Here is a 24,552-nt window from a genome sequence, read left to right on the forward strand (position 1 = left end):
TAGTGGAGTACGTTTCTCCACCATTTGAATCTGGTTGGTTGTATGACTTGGTTTGGTTATTAAATGTGATGGCAGCAACATCTTGGACCAGCTCAAAGCCAGCTGACTCCTAAGTATGTGAGAGACCCAGATAAGATTAGAGTCAGACACGACTTAGTGACTGAACAACAAGATGGAAAGATTCCTGGTTGGGGCTTTTAACTGAGAATAACAACTGAAATATGTTGAATGAACTTGTATCCTGGTCAGATTCAGGGATTTAAGGCATACAAATCTGTGGATCTCTTTTGAAAATGTAAGTTCAGTTCCAACAGACAACTCTCCAGTCTTCAAGATGTATGACTCCTTAGAAGTCACAAAGATAGAGAATAAGGTTGTTAGCCATCATTTGTCATGTCCACATGTCCAGATGGAGCCAAATAGCTGCTTTCCTCCAGCCAATCAGCTCTATTTTTTTCTCCTTTAATTTCAAGTTCACTACGTATAGATATCCTGTCATCTCATAAGACAATGATCTCGTAAGTTCTAGGGGAAGAGAAGGTTGGTTCAAGCTGGGTTCTCGGAGGCCTTTAATTTCAAAGAAGTTTTTGTCCTGAAAAATCTGTTTTTCTAAGTCTTTTTCACAGCCTGGACCCTCACCTACATTTGTTTGAATCACAGTTCGAAACATCCCCTGACCTGGTTGAATTTCTCCCTGTGTTTGTTGTGAAGGAAAGTGGGGTGCAAGACATTGCCTTATCATCTGTCAACTACTGACCTCTATCTTTTTCTTTTATCAGAGATGCCTATCTATGGGAAGTGAGTTCAGGTTCTGAGTGTATCTTAGACTTCCCAAAGCCCTTAATGCCATTGGTAGATTTCCACCAGTTCTTGTGGACTGACTACTAAGTAAAAGTCTCAGATCGGTAGACCTGGTGCCAGTTGGCGAAAATTAGGCCCCAAAGTCTATAACCTTTGTAGGGTGTGAGAGAATTTCCAAAACAGCCCCAACTTTCAGAATCCCAGAGTAGGAAAGTTCTGGGCCAGGTGGAGCAGGATTTAGATTAGAAAATGATCAGAATTTGCACTCCACGCACGTACCAAAGGGACTGACATAAACCCCATACGTGGGTCAGGTCATTGCCCTTCTCAAAGCCTTTTGGGGTCTCTGCTCATCATTATGGAAGTCTTCCATCATTTGATGGCCATGGACCTGGCGCTGGGTCCACGCTTTGCTCATTGTGTATACTTAGTACCTAGCAGACTGCCTTACACACAGCATGTGCTCAACAAGTGCTCTTTGGGGGAATAAACGGTCAATCAAGGCCCATTTAGTCCCATCTCCTACAATACCTCTGTCTAAACATGGTCCACAAAATATAACATATCGTTTGATTAAAGATGATGGAAAAAGTGGCAAAGGTAGGTACTGATCACATATGCCCACAACCAACAGAAGGCTCATTTTGGACCTGGAAGTCTTCCTTAAGTGATCAGAATGACATCGGTAACATCAATAATGAGCATGATGCCAGTATCAAGTAAACGATATTCCCAAGTTCAAATGCCAAGTAACATGTAGCAAAATTTAATAGTTATTTGTGGTTCTTCAGACCAACTCCAAATTTTGGATCTTTAACCCTATTATCCAAAAATTTCACTGGAAATAATGGACATGATGGCAAAAAAAGGAATGTATTGCTTTACCACCAGATTTTATTAGCAGTAAGATTCAGTATTCACATGGCCGGAGTTCCTAACATGGGTTGAGGGTGAGCAGAACCTCTTCTCTCACAGTGTCTTGGCTACAGAAGTCAAACCTGGGGAGAGAAAACAAGACGTCAGCTCTTCCTGGCACACAGCTGGTGTGTCAAGTGTGATGACAGCCTCTTCTCTGCCTCTTCTCAGTCTGAGTGAGTGTGACACCTTGTGCCTGAGACTAGATACTGGCTGAGGGAATACCTCTTGGGTACAAAGGACTGCATTTTCCTTTCCAGTTTTATGCCGTGACTATGCAATAGCAGACAGAAAAGATATTATCAGACTCTCAAAGGACAGGGAAGATCTACCAGTCACATCCCTGGAGGACCTACTAAATACGGCATGTTGTCCATGAATGCAGTGAGGAAGAAGAGGGTTGACAGCATGACAAGAAATCAGCTACAGTTTTAATAAAAAGGAAAAAGAAACAAGCCAAAGTAAAAATCCTGAGGTCCTGGTATTACATTGGCCAGGTGTTCTTATTTTAATTCAATATTCGACTGAAATGATAATTTTACTCATTAAGACTGAATGATACTTAGGAGGCACATTTTTTTACTGGGGTGGGTTGCCATGCCCTCCTCCAGAGGATTTTCCCATCCCAGGGATTGAACCCGGGTCTCCTGCTTTGCAGGCAGATTCTTTACCATCTGAACCAGCAGGGATGTCCAACAAAATACATAAGCATATGTAAATGCCTGAGGCATAAAACATGCTCAGCAAAGACTCTTTCTCTTCATCTTCATTTTCTTCCCTGTAATTTAATGGCTAGCAGATGTGCAAATAGCAAATTAAAGGTTAAAAACTAATCTCAAAAGTGTCACAAGAAACAAAGAGCACACAATAAATATTGATAAAGTTGAACTGAATTTGTTTTGGGGTAGTGAAGAATTTGCTGAAGTCAGATTTCCTGCCCCTGAATTGTGGCTTTGAGACTTCATTGAACTATTTGTAAAATGAGGATATTAGTAGCACTTACCTCCATTACCACCATCAAGAGCGAAACATAACCATTATTTTGAAATGTTTCTCCTGTCCGTTGCCATCTCTCCTTCCCATCCTATTTCACTCACAGCCCTGGCTAGTTTCCTCACACATGTGTGCTGGTCAGCAGTCTGCTGAGTATTTAAGGAAATTTTCCAGCTCTCTGAGATTCCCTCTCTGTAGCTTTCTCCTTGCTGGTACTCAGTCCTATGAAATCTACTTGTCTTGGATTTTCTGGATTCTTAGATCTGTTTCTTCAGGTCAGGTAGTGGGCTCTGCCTGAATTTTCCCTCTTTGTGGGACATCCTGGTTACTCGCTTAAGGCTGTAAGCCAGGACAATTTCAAGACTACACTATTTGTTTATCATCTCTCAGCAATCACTTTCCTTTGTTGCCTAATGTTCAGTATCTAAAAAACTGTGGTTTGATATATTTTGTCTGAATTTCTGTCTGTTTCAGTGGGAAGGTAAATCTGGTCTCTTGTGTCTCCATCTTTGTCAGAAGCAAAAGCTTCTCATTGGACTTACAGGAGGACTGAATGATATGATGGAAGAAGCCACATAGCTCTGTACCTCGGAATGGGGCGTTATACTCAATACACTGGACTGATATTAGTACTTTTATGAGTATCGTCATCCTCAACTCACTGTTTCTAGTGATTCCCTATGGTAAATGTCCTTTGATTCACGCACACTCCAATCTTGATTAGAACCAAGGGTTGATCTTTGTCTTCACTAAAAGGGCCAATGATACAGGACAACCTATTTGTGTTCTTTGATACACTGCATGTTTTCCTGGTAACGGAAGTGGTGATTTGGTGAATCCAGGAAGTTTGGGGAAGATACTCATATTGAGCATACACGTAGCACAAAGCACAACTGCTAAATGAAGCCAACCTGTTCACGTCAGGCTCATGAAACAAGATTCTCAATCTAACGCTTAATTTGTATCAGATCACACAATGAAATCAAAAACCGCTCAGCAGCATCTGACTCTTTGTGATCTGTAGAGTCTATGGGATTCTTCCAGCCAGAACACTGGAGTCGGTAGCTGTTTCCTTCTCCACCAGGGATCAAACCCAGGTCTCTTGCATTGCAGGCAGATTCTTCTGAGCTACCAGAGAAGCCCATACAATCATCCACAAATCTATTAAAGTTGTTTTCCTAAAGTTCTACACTTTCTCCCAAAGAAATAAAAGGTGTTGGGGAGCAGCTACTGCTGAGACAGAGGAGAACCACTGCAGATCATTTAACTTAGAGTTGCTTTTCAGTGGGAGTAGAATTACAAATGTGACAATGCTTCCGAGCTCTTCGGATGTCTGTTACTTACACTTGTCCATCATTTGCTTCCACGCTGATCTTGGATGCTCCCACTTTGGGTAGAGTTGGGTTGATCACATTGTTGTACCAAAGAAATTTAACCTTCTGCAAAACTCCAACTTCCACATCAGAGTCAAATTCATTGGATTCAGTACTGTCTGGTTTGAGAGTACCGCTTGGGAGTGAAGTTAAACACACACATGAACATACATAAACATACATACATATATGTATTTGTTTCTAAAACCAGCTTACAGTGTATCTCTAGTAAGATGATTGACACTACACTTGTCAGTCTAATGGTTAAATAAACACAGACATGGATGCTCAGTCAGTGGTAGTTCATTTGCCATCAATAACTCATATTACTTTAAAGTCAGCCTTACTTTGATAAAACTTCAAACACAATCCTCCCACAATTTAATAAATGATGACATCATGATGTCATCCTTTTCCAGTTGTTTCATGGGTAGAATAATGACTTAGTGATTATAAATCAGATGCCATACATCAAAATAAACAACTGTGGTTTTCTCAGGAAATAGTAGGGGAAAAACTTAGGAACCAGAATTCTAAAACATATTAAGGTACAAGGGTGAAATAATATCTTCCTTTTAATGACACATGGCAGTTCTGCAATTCTGAAGGGGTTCAGAGCAAGTCTCTCCAGAATGTGCCACTTTGGCAGGTGGACTATTTTGAGCTGAAGAAAATCAAGATTCGTCAGATTCAATAACTTCTACTTTTCCCTTACCTGCCTAAAAGAATTTAGGTAGAAGGCCTGGTTCAGGAAGAGAAATATCGCCTGAGATAAGTACAAGGAATATGGCCTGGGTGTGACAAGCTGGCAGGGATCCAAATTCCTCTCCATGTCCCGCTGCCTCTGCCTGGCACAGCAAGCCTTTGTTCACCAAATATTCGGTCTTCCCATCTTCCTTTCTCCCCTTTCAAGTCCCAGACCCCTGCTCCCTTCTCCTTAGCTCAGAGTGGCATATAAGCCTCAATTGTTTGGTTGTAGGTCTCATATTACAGGAGCCCCATATGTACATGATTAAATTAGCTTTTCTCCTGTTATCTGCCTATGTTAATTTTATTACTAGACTAGCCAAAGAGCCAAGAAAGGTAAAGCAAAAAACTTTCTTTCCCTGCATTCTCACATGGTAATGAATAAACTCTTATGTCCATGACATACATTGTATGTGTGAAGGATTGCAATATTTAAGGAGCTGAGAGTTTACTTACTTGAAAATTTCATACTGCTTGGAGTTTCCTTTATCTCCAAACAAAGAAACTAGTATGTGTCCTGTAACTCTCTTTCCAGACAGTGTGACATCCACCTTATACCTCCAACCTACAAAGGGGAAATATTTGCAAAATATCAACTTTTAGAAAAATTACTCCAAAAACAGGATTCCATTACTGCTGAATTTTGAATAATTTTTGTCTGGTTTTGGTAGTTCTAATCACATAGAGATGGATATTCCTTTAACTAAGTGTTCAGAGGGCTAACAATAGGGGGTGGGGGAGGAACACAGACTCTTCCCAAGGTCAAAAGATTTCAAGCCAAGGGACTAAGTAATATATTTTGCTTTCAACTTTTTAACCTAACAATGTATTCAGGATCTTAGAAGAACTTTATATTAAAAGATAATGTGATATTTTCATCAGTTTATTTCATTTTTATAGATCACAGAAGTTTAGAGTACTATCATCTTTTTGTCTAAATAACCTACATTTATCTCAAATATTCTATAAGTCAACTTTCCATCATCACTGGAATTGTATTGACTTATGGTAATCATTTTATAGTACCAGTCAATAGTGAATTGCCATTTTTTGCCGCTTAGAGCTAGCCTGGGCCAAATTGGAAAGGTGATAAAATTTAGCTTTAGTTTTTATTATGCAGTTAACTCTATTAACTCCCATACAAATAGTTTTCTTCCTCTGCTACCCCAGAAAAGAAACCCAGGGTCTGTCCCCAGGCCTCACCGTTCCCACATCTTCTGATTTCCATCACCCATGAAGTCTACAATCCTGATATGTCTTGAATCTGTCACCTCCTTTCCATTTCCATAACCTCTGCTATCTCTCTCATGAGTTACTTTTCTGTTTGTAAAAAAAAATCTCGTAATTTTGCACAGTTAAACTTTTAACAGAGTATGAAGAGGCTGGAGCAGAAGAAGCTTCCTGAATTCAGCACCAGTATCAATTGTGGAGAAATTTATTTTTGTATCAATTGATATCGTGCATGCATGCCTGCTCAGTTGCTCAGTTGTGTCTGACTCTTTGCCACCCCATGGATGTAGCCCACCAGGCTTCTCCGTCCATGGGATTTCCCAGGCAAGAATCCTGGAGTGGGCTGCCATTTCCTCCTGCAGGAGACCTTCCCAACCCAGGGGTGGAACCCTCATCTCTTATGTCTCCTGCATTGGCAGGTGGATTCTTTGCCAGTGTGCCACCTAGGATCAGGCTCTAAATTCCACTCTGCCCCTCAAATTTAGCCATGTTTACAGTAAGCATGGCATTGAAGTGTTTTTCCATTTTGGAGAGGAGTGTTTAAAACTTTTGTACAGGAAAGCAGTTTCACACATTTCCACTGGACATGACAAAATACATAGTATTGAGAATTTGAGACAAAATAGGAACTTACGGGCAAAATTGCCGGCATCACCGGTGTTTAGATAAAATGTCTGGCCCTCTGATTTCGTTTTCCCAGGAAATCTGTCAGCATAATGACCCATCTGGGGGCAGCCTTCACTTGGACAGGGGAAACACTTGTTCTAGAGAATATAAGCAAATGATGAACAAGGATGCTCTTTTTAAAAATAGCGTACTATCTTATTCTACATATTGTTGAATTCTCAAATACTCTAATCCCAATCTTGTTCTGATAGTAACAGAAGATTTGAACGGTGCCTCAACAAAGGTTAAAAATGAGTCTCATTATTTACAACAATAAATCAGCTAGTTCACTGTTGCTGCTGCTGATGCTAAGTTGCTTCAGTCCGAATCTATGCGACCCCATAGACGGCAGCCCACCAGGCTCCCCCGTCCTTGGGATTCTCCAGGCAAGAACACTGGAGTGGGTTGCCTTTTCCTTCTCCAATGCATGAAAGTGAAAAGTGAAAGTGAAGTAGCTCAGTTGTGCCCGACTCTTAGCAACCCCATGGACTGCAGCCCACCAGGCTCCTCCATCCATGGGATTTTCCAGGCAAGAGTACTGGAGTGGGGTGCCACTGCCTTCTCCGAGTTCACTGCTAAATAACACGATATTAAGAAAAAAATTATAAAAGTCACTTAAGATCATTTTATATATATATATATATATATATATATTTAGCCTTTTCTCTTTTGCCTCTCTGAAGTTGCTCCAGTTGCCCCAAGACACCCCCTCTTGTTTTAGGTGGTCAGAATTTATTTTAGAAAAGTTGAAAAGAAAGAACAAGGTGATAATCAGCTTCTGATATACAAAATAGAATCCACTGGGAAGACAACAGACTTAAAAGTCATTTTTCTCAATTTCTTTAGTTCCCACTTAGCATATCAAGGTCTGAAAGATTCAAATCTCAGAATTTTCCCAATGTGAAGGGAATTTGTTCTAGTTGGTTATTAAGACTTAGCCATGAGGTGAGGGTCTGAAGAAAATTATATCATATAGGAAAATGTCCTTTCTTTTTGGATCAAGAAACGATGGGAAGAAAAGAGGGACAGAAATGAACAGGGGGAGGTAGACAGGTAGAGAGATATAGAAATACCTACTATGAAAGGGCAAGGCTGCCCCACAGAAGAGGCGAGTGGTGAACTCCTGAATCAATGGACCAGATGGGGACTGGGCCAAATCTCAAGGTCTGCATCCAGCAAAGGGAAAAGGGAAGTCGCTCAGTCGTGTCCGACTCTTAGCGACCCCATGGACTGCAGCCTACCAGGCTCCTCAGTCCATGGGATTTTCCAGGCAAGAGTACTGGAGTGGGGTGCCATAAGGGGAAATGGAGTCAGCCGGGAAGAAATACCCAACCTGTGAGAGTGGACATGCCCAGACATCACCTGCAGATGGCAGCAGTGAGCCCTTCAATGTGGTGGATCCCCAAGTCTTCCTTTCTGACCTTCTCACACACACACACCATCACCACCACCACCACCAAGATCATCCTGCCCAATATCAACTTGGAGATAGGTGGCCCAAAGGCTGAGAAATCTGAGAAACTGAAAATGCTTTCCTATAAAAGTGAGCATCACTTAAAAGGACTGTTTATATTATTGAATCAGGTCAAGTTTTAACTGGATGGAATTTAAAGCTTCTGTGTTTGTTTTCCCCATTACCTAGAAAACGGGGGTTTGGGAAGAAAATAAAATAAAGAAGCCAGGATGTTCTTGTACATGCAAGCTATATTGTAAATAAAATATGTACCCATCTTCTTTCCCTTACACATAAGAGCTAACATTTGTTGAGTGTTAATTATTATACCTTAGGTTCTGGGCTAAGTAATTAGAACATGTTATCTCATTAATTCCTCCTACCACATACATGGAATTTACCATTTTATTTACATTTTAAAATGAAGAAAGTGATTTAGAGAAGTTGAATGTTTTGCCCCAAATCATTCACCTTTTTAACTGTGGAAGTGGGAATCAGATCCTCTCTCTTCATTGCTAAAGTATAACGGCTTGATAATTATAACTTCACCTGGCATGTTACTTTAAAATTTACATATTTAAATATGTACAAATAAACATGTACATGTGGTACACATTAAATAACACATGGTATACATTTTTATTCAAAAAAATTATAGTGAAAGGAAAAGCAATAGTAAAAAAAAAGAAAAAGGCAATTGCTATGTTATATTCAAGATCAGGGCTTCCCAAGTGGTGCTAGTGGTAAGAAACCTGCCTGCCAATTCAGGAGACAAAAGAAACATAGTTCCTTCCATCCCTGGGTCAGGAAGATCCCCTGAAGAAGGGCATGGCCACCCACTCCAGTATTCTTGCCTGAAGAATCCCATTGACAGAGGAGCTTGGCGGGCTACAGTCTATATGGTCACAAAGACTTGGACACGACTGAAGCAACTTAGCACACAGGCACACATTCAAGATCAGATTTAAGGATCCTAACTTAGATATCCAGAGGTTACCAAAAAAGATGATAAAAAAAAAAAAACCTGGGCAATTATGTGATTGCACAGAAAGGTCCACATGCCCACAATCCTATTCCTTTGTAAGGTTAACATTTAAGACAACTTTTCCACGGTCATCAGTGTCCTGAGGCCATAGCTCAGGTTTCCAGAGATAAATTTTGGACTTCCAATTATTTCCAAAGCAAGTTTTCACATTTACTCAACACACACAGAAGTGATAAAGAACAAGGTGGACACAGCATTTCAGTTTACACATCCATCTCTCTAAAGTTCTCCCTTGCCTTATCACTATTAGAATAAACATGTATGATTGAAAGCATAAATAAGGTATCAGTCATATAGTATCATTCACTGAGTGTATACTGCATGCAGTGAACCACACCAGTCATGAGAAGTGATGGTCCCAAAATCCTTCAGGTGCAAGAAACGATGTACTTACTTCACTGAAAGCACTGTAAGAGGCACAAGGAAATCCAGCAAAGCCATCAGGGTTGAGGATGCTGTCAGCATAATACTTGTAGCTTCTTAAGTGATTACAGGCCACAAAGTCCCGTGTTCCTTTGAAATCAGACATGATTACACATCAGAGACAGATGTTATTTTTCCAAGTTAATGTCATGTTTGGAACACAGTTGTTGAATAGGTTTCTCTAATTAGTGCAAACTCCTGGCAGTCACAGAACAAAATCATTTATGAAGGGTTGTTATTATTTGAGATGTAATCAGAAGTTAAGATTATAATAGGTATGCCACAGATGAATGAAATGGAAAAATAACGCTAGGAAGAAAAGATCTGTCCATATAGATACAAGTATAATTTAGTAATGTATTCCCTGAGTTAGATTCTTGGAAAGTTGAATACAAGTACATTTTCTTTCCTGTAGTCTGCTCATGTCCACTTCCCTTGGTGAAAATGTGTATCACGGGGATACGATGAAAAGTCCTTGCTTATAGAAAACGTAACACCTGTACCATATTAAAATATGTAGCATGTTTACCAAAAGAAAACACAGATTCTGCCCCAAGGAACTCTCCTTATGTACATAATAAATAGGTTTACCTTCCCAGATCCCATCGATGTCAACAATCTGAGACAGAGCGTTCTTCTTACATCCAGGCATTTCTTTCCCTCCATTTGGGAAGAAATCTAGGTGGCCCACAACTTGGCTCATTCCAAACCCTGAGAAATTTTAAAATATGGGACTCAAAACACTCGAAAATGCTTAAATTCAAAAAACACTCCAGGAGGATGAATTGAGGGACTCACCCAGGTTGGGGATCATTGGGGCAGCATCTGTGTGAATTACATCCACAAACTGGGCATCGCTGGGGTCCAATCGGACCAATTCAGGTGTGCCCTCAAAGCAAGGCTCCGCTGGATCCAACCCTAAAACAGACAGGATGTGTCATCTCAGTGTCTGATCAGTGGACACACATGTTCGCCTCTCTCACTAGTAACACACCCGAGTGCAAGTGCAGGTGGTAATCACGAGTAGGGTGTGCAAAGAGATAAGTCAGTTCTTCTGTAATGTACCCTTTTCTGAAAGGAAACCTACATGTAATTTACTATTTGCTTTAAAGTGAGTTTTCCTTGAGCCATGGAATGTTCGTGGATACTTAGTCACTGGGTCAATTCTGTCACTAGTGCGGTTACAACGAAAGAGGTCAGACTCCGGGAGATAGCACTGGACTCCTGAGAGATTTTCAGGCTTAAAGAGCCCCTGAGGGCGAGGATCTCGGCATTCACAGTCACTGGGACCACAGTTTGACACAGTGCCTGACTGAGCAGGTTCCACTGGACGTGAATGGACTGTGAAAAGGAAAGTTCTCTCCAGCAAATTAAAGAGAAATATTCCAGTTGCCCTCACCAATCCAAATATAACCAACTTATCTGAAGTACTAAAAAAAGAGAATCAGGAGTTGGGGACAGAGTCGGAAGATGCAAGAGTAAGTAATCATTCCCTGAAATAGTCACCTCTCAGATCCAGGAAAGCAAAGTCCTTCTTAGAAAGTTACAAGGTTTTTGCAGGACCTGGGTATCCAATACATGAATCCACTGGCTAAATGCAACCAGTCTGAGATTGGTAAAATGATAGTTTTGATCTAATTGGCAGCTTGAGCTCTGGCAGCCCAGGCTCCCAGACTATCTGTCCCCACCACTTGGGTTGTGGTTGATGAGGATTGGAATAATTACCAATTGCTGGGAAGCAGAATATAACTAATTAATACATTTTTGATCTCTTTGGGTTTAATTCTATTTATTCTATTATTTATGCTATTTATTTTATTCACTAAACTCATCCTTTGTGAATATCTGACAAAGAGAAAATAGATACGAATAAGACCGCCAGATGTTAAGTCACATGTGAGTATTTATATGCTAAACAGGGCTCTGTAGACCAAAGATCAGTATTAATAAACAATAAGATCTCAGAATGCACTCAGAGAAGGAAATGGCACCCCACTCCAGTACTCTTGCCTAGAAAATCCCATGGATGGAGGAGCCTGGTCAGCTGCAGTCCATGGTGTCGCCAGGAGTTGGACATGACTGGGCGACTTCACTTTCACTTTTCACTTTCATGCACTGGAGAAGGAAATGGCAACCCTCTCCAGTGTTCTTGCCTGGAGAATCCCAGGGACAGGGAACCTGGTGGGCTGCCGTCTATGGGGTCGCATAGAGTTGGACACGACTGAAGCGACTTAGCAGCAGCAGCAGCAGAACACACTGATTTCTCTGATCCTGTGACCTAATTCAGAAAATGTAAAAACTTGTCTCCTCAGGTAAAAATCAGGCCTCTCTGTCAAATTTCTATCCTTGTAGACCCCATATAGGCTTCACCTGGTCCAATTTTGCAGCTTTTTACTGTTTTGACCTACCCGTGATACGTCCAATAGCCCCATTGGTCCTCCTTCCTGCCTCCCCAGCAGCGTGGGCACCCAGACTGTGGCCAATGATGTGGACATCAGAAAGCGAGTATTCAAATGATGACTGTTGAAAAGAAAACTCCTTCAGAATGTTTTCAAATTGGCAAAATTCAAGACGGGCAGAAAAGAGAGAGCTCCGAAAACTCAACTTTTAAGAAGACATGCTGCCCCTTCCAAGCAATCAATTTTCAGGGATTATGTTCATTTATAATAGAAAATGGCAATAGTTTAGTACTTAAACTGGTGGAAGTAGTACTCTCTTTTACTGTTTCACTACATAGAGGAAACCTTTGATGGTATAAGGACTTGTTGTCCTGAGGGGATGAAGCAAGTATTTGGATTAGAAAGTAATAATGGCATCACTGACTCGATGGGCATGAGTCTGAGTGAACTCAGGGAGTTGGTGATGGACAGGAGGCCTGGCGTGCTGCGATTCATGGGGTCGCAAAGAGTCAGACACGACTGAGAGACTGAACTGAACTGGATGATTCTTTAACACATGATGTTAGGAAAACTGGACGGTTACATGCAAAAGAATAAAACTGGACCACTGTCTTAAACCATACACAAAAGTAAACTCAAAATGGATTAAAACTTAAACGTAAGACCTGAAACCATAAAACACCCGGAAGAAGCATAGGAAGTACATTCTTTGACATCCATCTTAGCAATATTTTTTTGGATGTGTCAAAAGCAGGCAAAAGAAACAAAAGCAAAAATAAACAAACAGAACTAATCAAACCGAAACACTTTTTCACAGTGAAGGAAACCATCACAAACCAAGAAGGCAACTTATTAGACGGGAGAAGATATTTGCAATTATATATTCCATAAGAGGCTGACATTCAAAACAGACAAAGAGCTCACATAACTCAATATAAAAAACCCAAATAATCTGATTAAAAAATGAAGGGAGGACCCAAATAGACATTCTAAGTCGGACATACAGATAGCCAACAGATGGATGAAAAGACCTTCAGCATTACTAATCATTTAGTTCAGTTCAGTTCAGTCACTCAGTCATGTCTGACTCTTTGCAACCCCATGAACTGCAGCATGCCAGGCCTTCCTGTCCCTCACCAACTCCAGGAGCTTACTCAAACTCATGTCCATCAAGTCGGTGATGCCATCCAGCCATCTCATCCTCTGTCATCCCCTTCTCCTCCTGCCTTCAATCTTTCCCAGCATCAGGGTCTTTTCAAATGAGTTGGTTCTTCACATCAGGTGGCCAAAGTATTGGAGTTTCAGCTTCAGCATCAGTACTTCCAGTGAATATTCAGGACTGATTTCCTGTAGGATTGACTGGTTGGATCTCCTTGCAGTCCAAGGGACTCTCAAGAGTCTTCTCCAACACAGCAGTTCAAAAGCATCAATTCTTTGGTGCTCAGCTTCATTTATAGTCCAACTCTCACATCCATACATGACTACTGGAAAAACCATAGCTTTGACAAGATGGACCTTTGTCGGCAAAGTAATGTCTCTGCTTTTTAATATGCTGTCTAGGTTGGTCATAGCTTTTCTTCCAAGGAGCAAGCATCTTTTAATTTCATGGCTGCAATCACCATCTGCAGTGATTTTGGAGCCCAAAAAAATAAAGTCTGTTTCCATTGTTCCCCATCTATTTGCCATGAAGTGATGGGACCAGATGCCATGATCTTAGTTTTCTAAATGCTGAGTTTTAAGCCAACTTTTTCATTCTCCTCCTTCACTTTCATGAAGAGGCTCTTTAGTTCTTTACTTTCTGCCATAAGGGTGGTGTAATCTGCATATTTGAGGTTATTGATATTTCTCCCAGCAATCTTGATTCCAGCTTGTGCTTCCTCCAGCCCAGCGTTTCTCATGATGTACTCTGCATATAAGTTAAATAAGCAGGGTGACAATATACATCCTTGACCTACTCCTTTCCTGATTTGGAACCAGTCTGTTGTTCCATGTCCAGTTCTAACTGTTGCTTCTTGACCTGCATACAGATTTCTCAGGAGGCAGGTCACGTGGCCTGGTATTCCCATCTCCTGAAGAATTTTCCACAGTTTATTGTGATCCACACAGTCAAAGGCTTTGGCATAGTCAATAAGGCAGAAGTAGATATTTTTCTGGAACTCTCTTGCTTTTTTGATGATCCAACGGATGTTGACAATTTGATCTCTGGTTCCTCTGTCTTTTCTAAATCCAGCTTGAACATCTGGAAGTTCATGGTTCATGTACTATTGAAGCCTAGCTTGGAGAATTTTGAGCATTACTTTGCTAGTGTGTGAGATGAGTTCAATTGTGTGGTACTGTGGCCACTTCTGACTGAAAAAGGTTACTAATCATTCAGTTCAGTTTAGTTCAGTTCAGTCACTCAGTCGTGTCTGACTGTTTGCAACCCCATGAACTGCAGCACACCAGGCCTCCCTGTTCATCCCCAACTCCTGGAGTTCACCCAAACTCACGTCCATCAAGTCAGTGATGCCATCCAGCCATCTCATCCTCTGTTGTCCCCTTTTCCTCTTGCCCCCAATCCCTCCCAGCATGAGAGTCTTTTCCAATGAGTCAACTCTTCGCATGAGGTGGCCAAAGTACTGGAGTTTCAGCTTTAGCATCATTCCTTCCAAAGAAATCCCAGGACTGATCTTCAGAATGGACTGGTTGGTTCTCCTTGCAATCCAAGGGACTCTCAAGAGTCTTCTTCAACACCACAGTTCAAAAGCATCAATTCTTCAGCAGTCAGCTTTCTTCACAGTCCAACTCTCACATCCATACATGACCACAGGAAAAGCCATAGCCTTGACTAGACGGACCTTTGTTGGCAAAGTAATGTCTCTGCTTTTGAATATGCTATCTAGGTTGGTCATAACTTTCCTTCCAAGGAGTAAGTGTCTTTTAATTTCACGGCTGCAATCACCAAATAAAGTCTGACACTGTTTCCACTGTTTCTCCATCTATTTGCCATGAAGTGATGGGACCGGATGCCATGATCTTCGTTTTCTGAATGTTGAGCTTTAAGCCAACTTTTTCACTGTCCTCTTTAACTTTCATCAAGAGGCTTTTTAGTTCCCCAAGGCCAGGGGCAGCGGCCGGGAAGAGCTACCCCACATCCAAGGAGCGGTGGCCTCGCGGGGGCAGGAGGGCTGAGAGGAGCTACTCCATGTTACAGGTCAGGAGGGGTGGCGGTGAGGAGATACCCCTCGTCCAAGGTAAGGAGCAGCGGCTGCACTTTGCTGGAGCAGCTGTGAAGAGATACGCCATGTCCAAGGTAAGAGAAACCCAAGTAAGACGGTAGGTGTTGCAAGAGGGCATCAGAGGGCAGACACACTGAAACCATAATCACAGAAAACTAGTCAGTCTACTAATCATTCAGTTCAGTCGCTCAGTCGTGTCCGACTCTTTGTGACCCCATGAATCGCAGCACACCAGGCCTCCCTGTTCATCACCAACTCCCGGAGTTCACCCAAACTCACGTCCATCAAGTCAGTGATGCCATCCAGCCATCTCATCCTCTGTCATCCCCTTCTCCTCCTGCCCACAATCCCTCCCAGCATCAGAGTCTTTTCCAGTGAGTTAACTCTTCGCATGAGGTGGCCAAAGTACTGGAGTTTCAGCTTTAGCATCATTCCTTCCAAAGAAATCTCAGGGCTGATCTCCTTCAGAATGGACTGGTTAGGGAAGTGCAAATCAAAACTACAGTGAGACAATACCTCATACTTGTCAGAATGGCTATTATCAAAAAGACAACAGATACTGAGTGTTGGCAAGGATATGGAGAAAAGGGAATCCTCAAGTATGTCAGTGAATGGACATAGGGAATGTAAATTGATACAGCCACTATGGAAAATAGTATGGAGGTTCTTTAAAAAATTAAATACAGAACTATCATACGGTCCAGCAATTCCACTTCTGGGTACTGTTTCTAAGAAAATGAAAACATGATTTCCAAAAGATACATGCGTTCCTATGTTCATTGCAGAATTATTTACAATAGCCAAGCTATGGGAGCAACCCAAGAGTCTATCAATAGGTGCATAAAGAAGATGCAGTACAGACATACTGTGTTTCATTGAGCTTTGCTTTATTGTGTTTCACAGATGCTGTGGTTGTTTTTTGTTTGTTTGTTTTTTACAAGCTAAAGGATTCTGGCAACTCTGCTTTGAACAAGTCCAACTGCGCCATTTTCCCAACAGCATTTGTTCACTTTGTGTTTCTGTGTCACTTTTTGGTAATGGTCAGAATATTTCAAAATTTTTATAGTATTTCTTATGGTGATCAGTGACCTTTGATATTACTACTGTAATTGTTTTGGGGTGCCACAAACCATAGTCATGTGGATGGTGAATTTAATCAATAAATGTTCTGCTGTATCCACGAACCAGACATTGCAATTATATATATTGGCACATGAAACTATTGGAATATTGTGTGTCAACTTTACTTCAGTTTTTAAAAAAAGTAAAAGAAAAAAAAGAGAGAAAAGAAAAGAATAATGAAAGCAATTACTTAAGCTTTTTCAAGTTTCATATTTTCTAAGTTTTTAGTTAGCAAATCAGGTTAACTTGTTATCACTGTGCTTCTCTTCAAACAAACAAACAAAACCCCTAGTTTAATTATCATGTCAACTTGGCTTAATAATTGGTTATGTTAAAAAAACTAACAGTGGAATTCAGTAGATAGACCTTACCTGGTTTGCTTGAATAATAGCACTTAAAATTAGTTTAATTTCCACTTAATGGGCGATGAATTGATGAAGGTCAAATTGATTTAATTGATGAAGCTTAAATCAAGATTCTTTTTTTTTTTTTGCATTTTTCTCTTCAATCAGGAGAATGCAGCTCTCAGTAGAAAAAATATTTTATCAGTTCTCATACATGCAGCAATTTGGGGGGAAGAGAATTCAGACAGCCATGTGCATGGGCTTTTATGTAACCCAGAGTTCGTTACCTTAAGAACATCCACTAAATACGCCACCTCCGCACCCACGATCCGGATGTTCTGTGTGGCTTGTGTGTATCCTGTGTGGGAGCCGCCTTTCCAGTCCACACAGATGCAGTTCACGCTTTCCACGCTGAACAGGTTCTGGTGGGAGGGACACCGTAAATTAGTAAACAATTCAGGATCTTAACTAACTCCTAATTAACACTCTGGAACTCTAGGATCAACTCTCTTCTTGACCTACACAATATCATGCTCACTTTTTAACCTGAAGTCAGTAAACAAAACTTCTGTTACAGTTACAGAATACTTTTTAAAGCTTAACACTGGCTCTAAACTAGAGATTTGGCCATAATGGGAAATGGATTCTTGGGATGTCTACACAACAGATGCATGGATGTTTGTTTTGGGGAAAGGTGCATAAAATGTGGTACAGTGGTTTGTCTCATTAGTGCATCATCAGCTTCACAAGACTACATTGTCTCTTACTAGAATGCACCCCAGGACATCACCTGTCTTGTCCACTGATGTATCCTCAGTGCCTCAGACAGTTCCTGGCATATAGTAGGTATTCAATAAATATTTACTAAATAATGGAATAAGTGAAAGACTGTGTCAGGGCCCTTTAAATAAAGATATTGAAGGCAAATGAATAGGCTTTTCCATGATAGAAAGATAAATCTAAGTTTTTGTATGAATGTGTTTTATTGTACATCACTGAAGTTATTTCACATAAAAATACAACCTTCCAGATATCTACTGGATGTGAGGATCAGTGATAGTTTCATGAATGCTGGACTTGGCAGAAATTTTGTTTATTTGTGTATGTATTTATGCATATCCTCACCTTTTTGCCAAGAAGAATTTGAGAATGAAGCAATCTTAGAATCCATCTCCAACTCTTTCATTTTACAGAGAGTAAAATCCAAAGAGGGGCAACAATTTGCTAGTGTCCTGGTTAGCCGAGGATAGAGTCAGAACTGGAATTTAGGGCATTTGTTCTTCTAATTTAACCTACTCACTCCTCCATCTTGATGCCCAAAGCCAATCAAATGCAAGAAAAACACAGCTGCCTTTGGGATCTCAAAAATAAACTATACATATATCTGAAAATCTACATACCTTTGGAGCTGAGAATGGTAAACTTATCTTTTCTTCACTGTAGTATATAAATCTATTACTTACCCTCCCTCCTCCCCCAGCTCAATAATCAACTATAAAGTATTTTAGAAGACAAGTTGTGGCCTTACTGATTATTTCTAATCTTAACTGCCTTCAGGATCAGTCAAAACTCTCTTGAAGTTAATTCAGCCTTTAATTTGAGTCATAGACAGGCCTGAAATAAGACCTTTAAAGAAAAGACCGCATCTTGGTGCCACAGTTGGCCACAAAAGCTTGATGAAGAAATGAATCAACAATAATGTTCCTCCAGCACTAGCAGTTACTCAGAAAATGTACTCTGTTTGATTTTCTGTCCTTTAATTCTTCATTATCACAGGGCACATAGCCAAAGACAAATTCAAGAAAATAGGATCACTACTGTTGAAACAACAGGAGCCAGAAATGAAAATCTACACAGTTTTTCAAGCTATCGCTACTATAGGAGATCAACGAGTAGCAAGTGAAAATCATAGGAAAATAATTAGTTTGGGCAAAATGAGTTATCTTAGTTCTTCACAGAGAAATCCAAACCTATTGAAGAAATGAAAGCTATCGACAATGCAACAAATGCTGCATCAGTATGGCAGCGTCTGTTGTGAAAATTTTGAAATATCTCTGTATTAGTTACTAAATAATCGCTACTTAGAGCCACCACATGCCTGCCAGCTTTGCTGGTCTGACCTGCACCCTGTGTCACCTCCTGGACCTCCTCTGGGAACCCCAGGCCCAGTGAGGTCAGAGGAGACTCCAACCTCCTGCTGACAGGAATCTGTCCTGACTGTTGGGGCCTTGCCTTGTTAATTACCACTCTGGAAACAACTTCCTTAATAGATTTACAGTCCCACCTTGCAAATACTCTGCAGCCAGTTTTCATCTCCCTTGTCTATGAATCCATGAATAACAAAGCGGGTTTTTCTATTTGTTTTGAAATTGGAGCTTGCGATGGTTGATTCATCTGCAACGATTTCCTGTTTGGGGGAGAAAAATGTTTAACGTCAAGTTTCTGAGAGTACCCAGTAGGGCTGCCTGTACGAGGAGGGAAGTGGCAGGTGGGAGAAGACTACTGAGTCTCGGGGTCCTTGGGAGTAAAGAGTCTCTCATTACAACCAAGCTATTTCCAAACATTACCAAGTCACTCCTTTCCAGATGTTGTAAAATTTTTGCATTTGCTCCACTTGGGTAACGTGTCTGCTATAATATTGGAGGCAGAGGATGAGATGATTAGAGAGCATCACGGACTCAAGGGACATGAATTTGAGCAAACTCCGGGAGGTGGTGAAGGACAGGGAAGCCTGGCGTGCTGCAGTCCATGAGGTCACAAAGAGTTGGACATGACTTAGAGGCTAAACAACAACACCACAATACTGGTGGTGGGGTCTTGTCTTTGACCAATGGAAAACTACATATGTATGTATTTCATAGATACAAAATATGTTAGGAGATTGCACATAACATCTGGAGATTATATATAATAACCATTTTTAGAATATTGTGTTAAATGCACCATAGAGGTAGAATAAGAATAATACTAAGTAAATGGCTACTTTAAACAAGTTATCAAACAAGACTTTAATAAACAAGTTAGATGAAATAACACTTAAGCTCTCTGCCCTAAAAATCTCCACAGTGTGACTTGTTCTTTTCAGAAGACAAAATTCAGTATCCTTATTACATGAAACAGATGAAACTTAGTTCTGAAAACAATGAGTGTTCTTACTTGAAAGTTGTTTGGGTTCTCATTAGTGTATAGGAGGAAGCGAGTGTTGACTTCTTCTGGAGACCAAGGCAATACTTTGAGGGGTCTTTCTATAATTCCTGCCCAAGGGGAATCATCACTGAAGCAGCCAAGTCTATCGTAGCAGACTTCTTTTCCTGCAATCACACAGCAGTGTTAGTTTCGCCAGAATGCTCTTTTTAATGGTCTCCCTGCCAATGTTTGAGTTAAATTACTTTTTGTGACATGTTTTCTTCCTCCACATCCTCAGATACCTTCTTATCCACACACTCACAAAACTACTTCAACACACAACATCCCAGCTAAGGACATGCTGCTACTTCTTGTTTCTACCACGTAGGACCGCCTCACTCCCCTTCTGTCCCTGTCCGGTCCCATGCTAGGGCTTGATTAAGACTCTCAACTCAGATGTCTTCTTTGGGCCTCCGGTGCCCAAGAAAGGAGTAGCTTTGTGTCCCCAGGCCGTGGAGTAAGGGATGAAGTGCTTACCTTCTTGCAACCGTCTTCTGACTTTGGGTTTGGGGTTGAGAGCTTAAGTTTCATGCAAATGTCCAAACTTTATATATCTACCTGGGTGAGTATTTAGGTCTCACCCTACTGGATATATTTAGAGACATCCTAAATTCTTGTGATGAAAAAGGCTGCTCACAAATAATCAAATATAAAGCCCATGGTGGGGCTTCTCTGGTGGCTCAGTGGTAAAGCATTCGCCTGCCAATGCAGGAGACAGGGGTTCAATCCCTGATCCAGGAAGCTCCCACATGCCATGGAGCAACTAAGCCCACATGCCACAACTATTGAGCCTGTGCTCTAGAGCCCGGGAGCCACAACTCCTGAGCCCACGTACCACAACTACTGAAGCCCCCATACTCTAGAACCCATGGTCCACAGCAAGAGAATCCACAGCAATGAGAAGCCCACACGCCACAACTAGAGAAAAGCCAGTGCAGCAACAAAGACCCGACACAGCCAAAAATTAATTAATTAATTAATCTAATTAAAATAAAAAGAAAGTCCATGGTTTGACACAACTCTGCACCCATAAAAGAACAACGCAAAGGAAGGGTTATCCAGGAGTTACACCATTAACAGTAGGAGTAGCAGTTGTTGTGGGGGCTGCATTCTTGAAAACTTACTATGCGCCAGGTACTAGGCAAGATGATTTACATACATTATCATACCTACGTCTCACAATTATCTTACAGTAGGGGTGGTATTATATGCCCAGTTGACAGATGAAGATAGTGAAGCACAGAGAGGTTAAGAATTTTGCTCAGGGAATTACAGTTGTGGCTGGTGGAACCCGGGTTCAAAGTCTACACATGACTCCAAGCTAGGATTGCTAAATTTAGAAAGGAAAATCCAAGTTAAATTGGAGTTTCAGATAAACAATACATTTTTATTGTAAAAATAACAATAAATTTAAATTCTATTTTTATAATGATAAATTTTATTATTTATATGACTGTGGCATATATTCTTGGTTTTATCTGAAATTCAATTTTAACGGGGTGTCTTAGCTTTTACCTAGCAGCCTTACTCCCAATACCTAGGCTCCTAATCATGGATCTCTCCTACTCACTTATTCCTCATCCTCATAGTGGCTTGAATTCAGCTGTTGAAGACTTTCTTCCAAGTATTGAGCAGTAAGTCTCTTCCAGCATGACAAAAATATTTTTTCTTACCTACGACTGCTCCCAGCAACAGTGAAAGTGTCCAGATTAGCAGCATCTAAATAAAATTTTAAAATATAATTGAGTCCAGGTAAGTTTTTAAAAGACTGGCATAATACAAGTCTGAATGGGTAAATTCGAATAAACTAGACAACAAGCTTCAGACTCACCGTGGCAGTTCTGTTGAGTTCTGCGCACAGCCAGGTAGCACCTAGAGGTCCTTTTATAGGCAAATCTTATCTTTTTGAGCAATGCCATGGAAAAGTGGCATGAGAAAAGAGGAGGTTCCAAGGGTGTATTTCTAATTTTAGTCATAAATAAACCATGACTGATAGAGTAAGTAAAGTTTTCCACCGTAGTTTTCGAAAGATGAGAAAACGGTAGATATGAATCAGTTCAGTTCAGTTCAGTCACTTAGTCATGTCCGACTCTTTGCGACCCCATGAATCGCGGCACGCCAGGCCTCCCTGTCCTTCTGTTTTAATGGGATTATAATAGTTAGAATCATCATAAGTTCATTGTAGTGAAGTTTTTGGTCTATCCCTTTCTTAGTTTACAGTTTTCTGGGCTGGTCTGTGGGTATGTGTGAAACTAAATTGTTTCCACGGATTTGACAGCCATAGTCTTGACAACAAATACTAAGAGCTTACCAGCTCATGCAATTTCATACAATCTTGCCTTACCCTCCAAAACAATGAAATAGAGGCAATTCTTCAAGAGATTTCATTTCTTTGGGGAAAGGTGTTGATATTTTATTTTGATAGTCCATAGGAATAGTTTATTTCTCAACAATAACACGGAAGACAGAATAAATGAACTGATGAAAGGAACTGGGGGTACTTCTAAGAACATAGAGGTGAAATCAGTGACCCTACCACCAAATGAAATTACCCATAAGAGAAAAACCAAATTCAACTTGGAAGAAAATGGTCTGGGAAATATAATATGGAAGAGAAGTAGCATCTATCACCCAATCTATCATTGGGTGATAGATTGCTTAAAATTAATTTTAGAAAGACTGTGATAGGATACCATAATTTTAAGAGACCACAGCATTTGGCCTGACAGCATCACAAATATTGGTTGAATGATTTGAAATAGCCACGTTTGTAGGTCAAAAATGGTCAAATAGTCTAGTTCCCTGACAGAGTTTACAGATAAAGGAAAAAAAAAAACACAAAATGATTTGTGCATGAGTAAAATTCAGGAAAGTTGAGCAAGGGAAATATGAACACCAGGACAGAAGTTGCAAGGAAGGAATTCCATGGATGGGAGCTGCGGCAAAGTTCCACTGGATCCTTCCGGTCTCAGCATTTAATCCCATCCTTATGGACTCTTTTCCAATCCTGATGAGGTTGGTTTCTCTCTCCCCTCTAGAAACACTTCCCTTCAGAAGTAGCCTCACGTGACACCCATCACAAGCAGCTGTGGATCAGAAACTCTGACCTGGCTGGGATTCTCCAGGCCATGTCCTATCTCAGTATCTAGCCAGGTTGGCCCGAAACAGTCCCTGAACACATCCCCCTTGAAAGAATGAGCAAACAAATGAGGGAATGAATACAAAAAACACTACAGCTTGAATCATTGCTATAGTAACAACTGCCTACAAAAACTCACAGTAAAGAACTGTGATTTTTAACTATGATTTTCAGTTCAGTCAGTCACTCAGTTGTGTCTGACTCTGCAACCCCATGGACTGCAGCACACCAGGCCTCTCTGTCCATGACCAACTCCTGGAGTTTACTCAAACTCACGTCCATTGAGTCGGTGATGCCATCTGACTATCTCATCCTCTGTCGTCCCCTTCTCCTCCCGCCTTCAACCTTTCCCATCATCAGGGTCTTTTCAAATGAGTCAGCTCTTTGCATCAGGTGGCCAAAGTATTGGAGTTTCAGCTTCATCATCAGTCCTTCCAATGAATATTCAGGACTGATTTCCTTTACGATGGACTGGTTGGATCTCCTTGCAGTCCAAGGTACTCTCAAGAGTCTTCTCCAACACCACAGTTCAAAAGCATCAATTCTTTGGTGCTCAGCTTTCTTTACACTGGAGTTTACTATAAAATAAAATACATTCTGTATGAATTACCAAGTAATTCATACAGAATTTCTAAGTAGGCATTTTAGATACAAATTTAATCCATAATTTAGGTGATCTTTGTTCAGTATAGATTGTAGATTTAGGACTAAAAGTCACTAAGTTCTGAAACAGAGACTAGAGTCCATGGAGAATATTTTAATGAACGGAGATAGGCTCAAATTTTAGAGTGCTTTAGGAAGAGTTAGTTTCCAAAACTGTTATAAAAGCCAAGAAAGGAATTGTACATAATCAGCAGTCTATCATGTCTATTCCAGATGCATAACTTCCCTTAAATTCAATCTTGTAAAATTTTGTGAACCATATTGTTTCATTCATATCACAAACATGCTTTCTAGGAATGGGTGTTTATAGAGTTCATAGCAGAGATTGCTCGCCTCTTCCCACAGAGAATAGAATTAAACTCTCTTGCTCAATCTCTCTTGCAGCAAGATGTGCCACAAGATCAACAGGCCAATAAGATGTGAGTGCACAGATGTGTATCAGTTCTAGTCCTGTTCATGAAGAACCTACACGTGACCCTCCATGCTCCTTCTTTTCCATGGCTTGATGCAGACAAGAACAGTGACCTTGAAGACTGTGTTGAAGCTGGTGGAGCCACAAGCTGGAAGGAGCCTGGGTTCCCTGCTTAGAGGAAAGCTCTCTTCAATCACAAACATCCATTTTGAACTTTACATAAGCATGAAATAAATTCCTATTATGTTAAGCCACTGATATTTCAGGTTATGTCAATTAGCATTAACTTAACTAATGGAGATTATTTTATTGTACAATTTCTCCTACTTCCAAGAACAGCTTTGGTACCGAACATTGAATGTGTGTGTGTGTTCAGTCGCTTCAATCATGTCTGACTCTTTTTGACCCCAAGGACTGTAGCCT

General features: G+C 40.7%; 1 protein-coding gene across 2 annotated transcripts; it reads right to left on the reverse strand.

Annotated features, from left to right (window-relative positions):
• Nucleotides 1–1,735: 1,735 nt before the first annotated feature.
• PNLIP (pancreatic lipase) lies at nucleotides 1,736–21,634 on the reverse strand. Of its 2 annotated transcripts, none has more exons than XM_005904580.3 (12): nucleotides 21,589–21,634; nucleotides 19,886–20,040; nucleotides 19,014–19,136; nucleotides 17,017–17,151; nucleotides 12,055–12,166; nucleotides 10,445–10,564; nucleotides 10,238–10,357; nucleotides 9,618–9,736; nucleotides 6,694–6,823; nucleotides 5,286–5,394; nucleotides 4,054–4,218; nucleotides 1,736–1,799 (listed from the first exon to the last, which is right to left on the reverse strand). In XM_005904580.3, exons 1-12 carry the CDS (start codon nucleotides 21,632–21,634, stop codon nucleotides 1,736–1,738), a joined length of 1,398 nt encoding a protein of 465 aa, XP_005904642.1. The 2 variants fall into 2 exon arrangements, with proteins under 2 accessions (XP_005904642.1, XP_014336556.1); XM_014481070.2 differs by having other exon boundaries at nucleotides 19,871–20,040.
• Nucleotides 21,635–24,552: the final 2,918 nt, after the last annotated feature.

Source organism: Bos mutus, chromosome 26 (assembly GCF_027580195.1).
Source record: "Bos mutus isolate GX-2022 chromosome 26, NWIPB_WYAK_1.1, whole genome shotgun sequence".
NCBI classification, from domain to species: Eukaryota; Metazoa; Chordata; class Mammalia; order Artiodactyla; family Bovidae; genus Bos; species Bos mutus.

Excerpts from the sequence above, each read along its gene's own strand:
- PNLIP (XM_014481070.2), bottom strand. The coding sequence starts at position 21,634 with ATGCTGCTAATCTGGACACTTTCACTGTTGCTGGGAGCAGTCGTAG. Across the intron at positions 9,737-10,237 it reads CATCGATGGGATCTGGGAAG|GAACACGGGACTTTGTGGCC; the intron begins GTAAACCTATTT and ends CTGATTTCAAAG. Across the intron at positions 1,800-4,053 it reads GAAGCAAATGATGGACAAGT|GTTTGACTTCTGTAGCCAAG; the intron begins GTAAGTAACAGA and ends TTCTCTCCCCAG.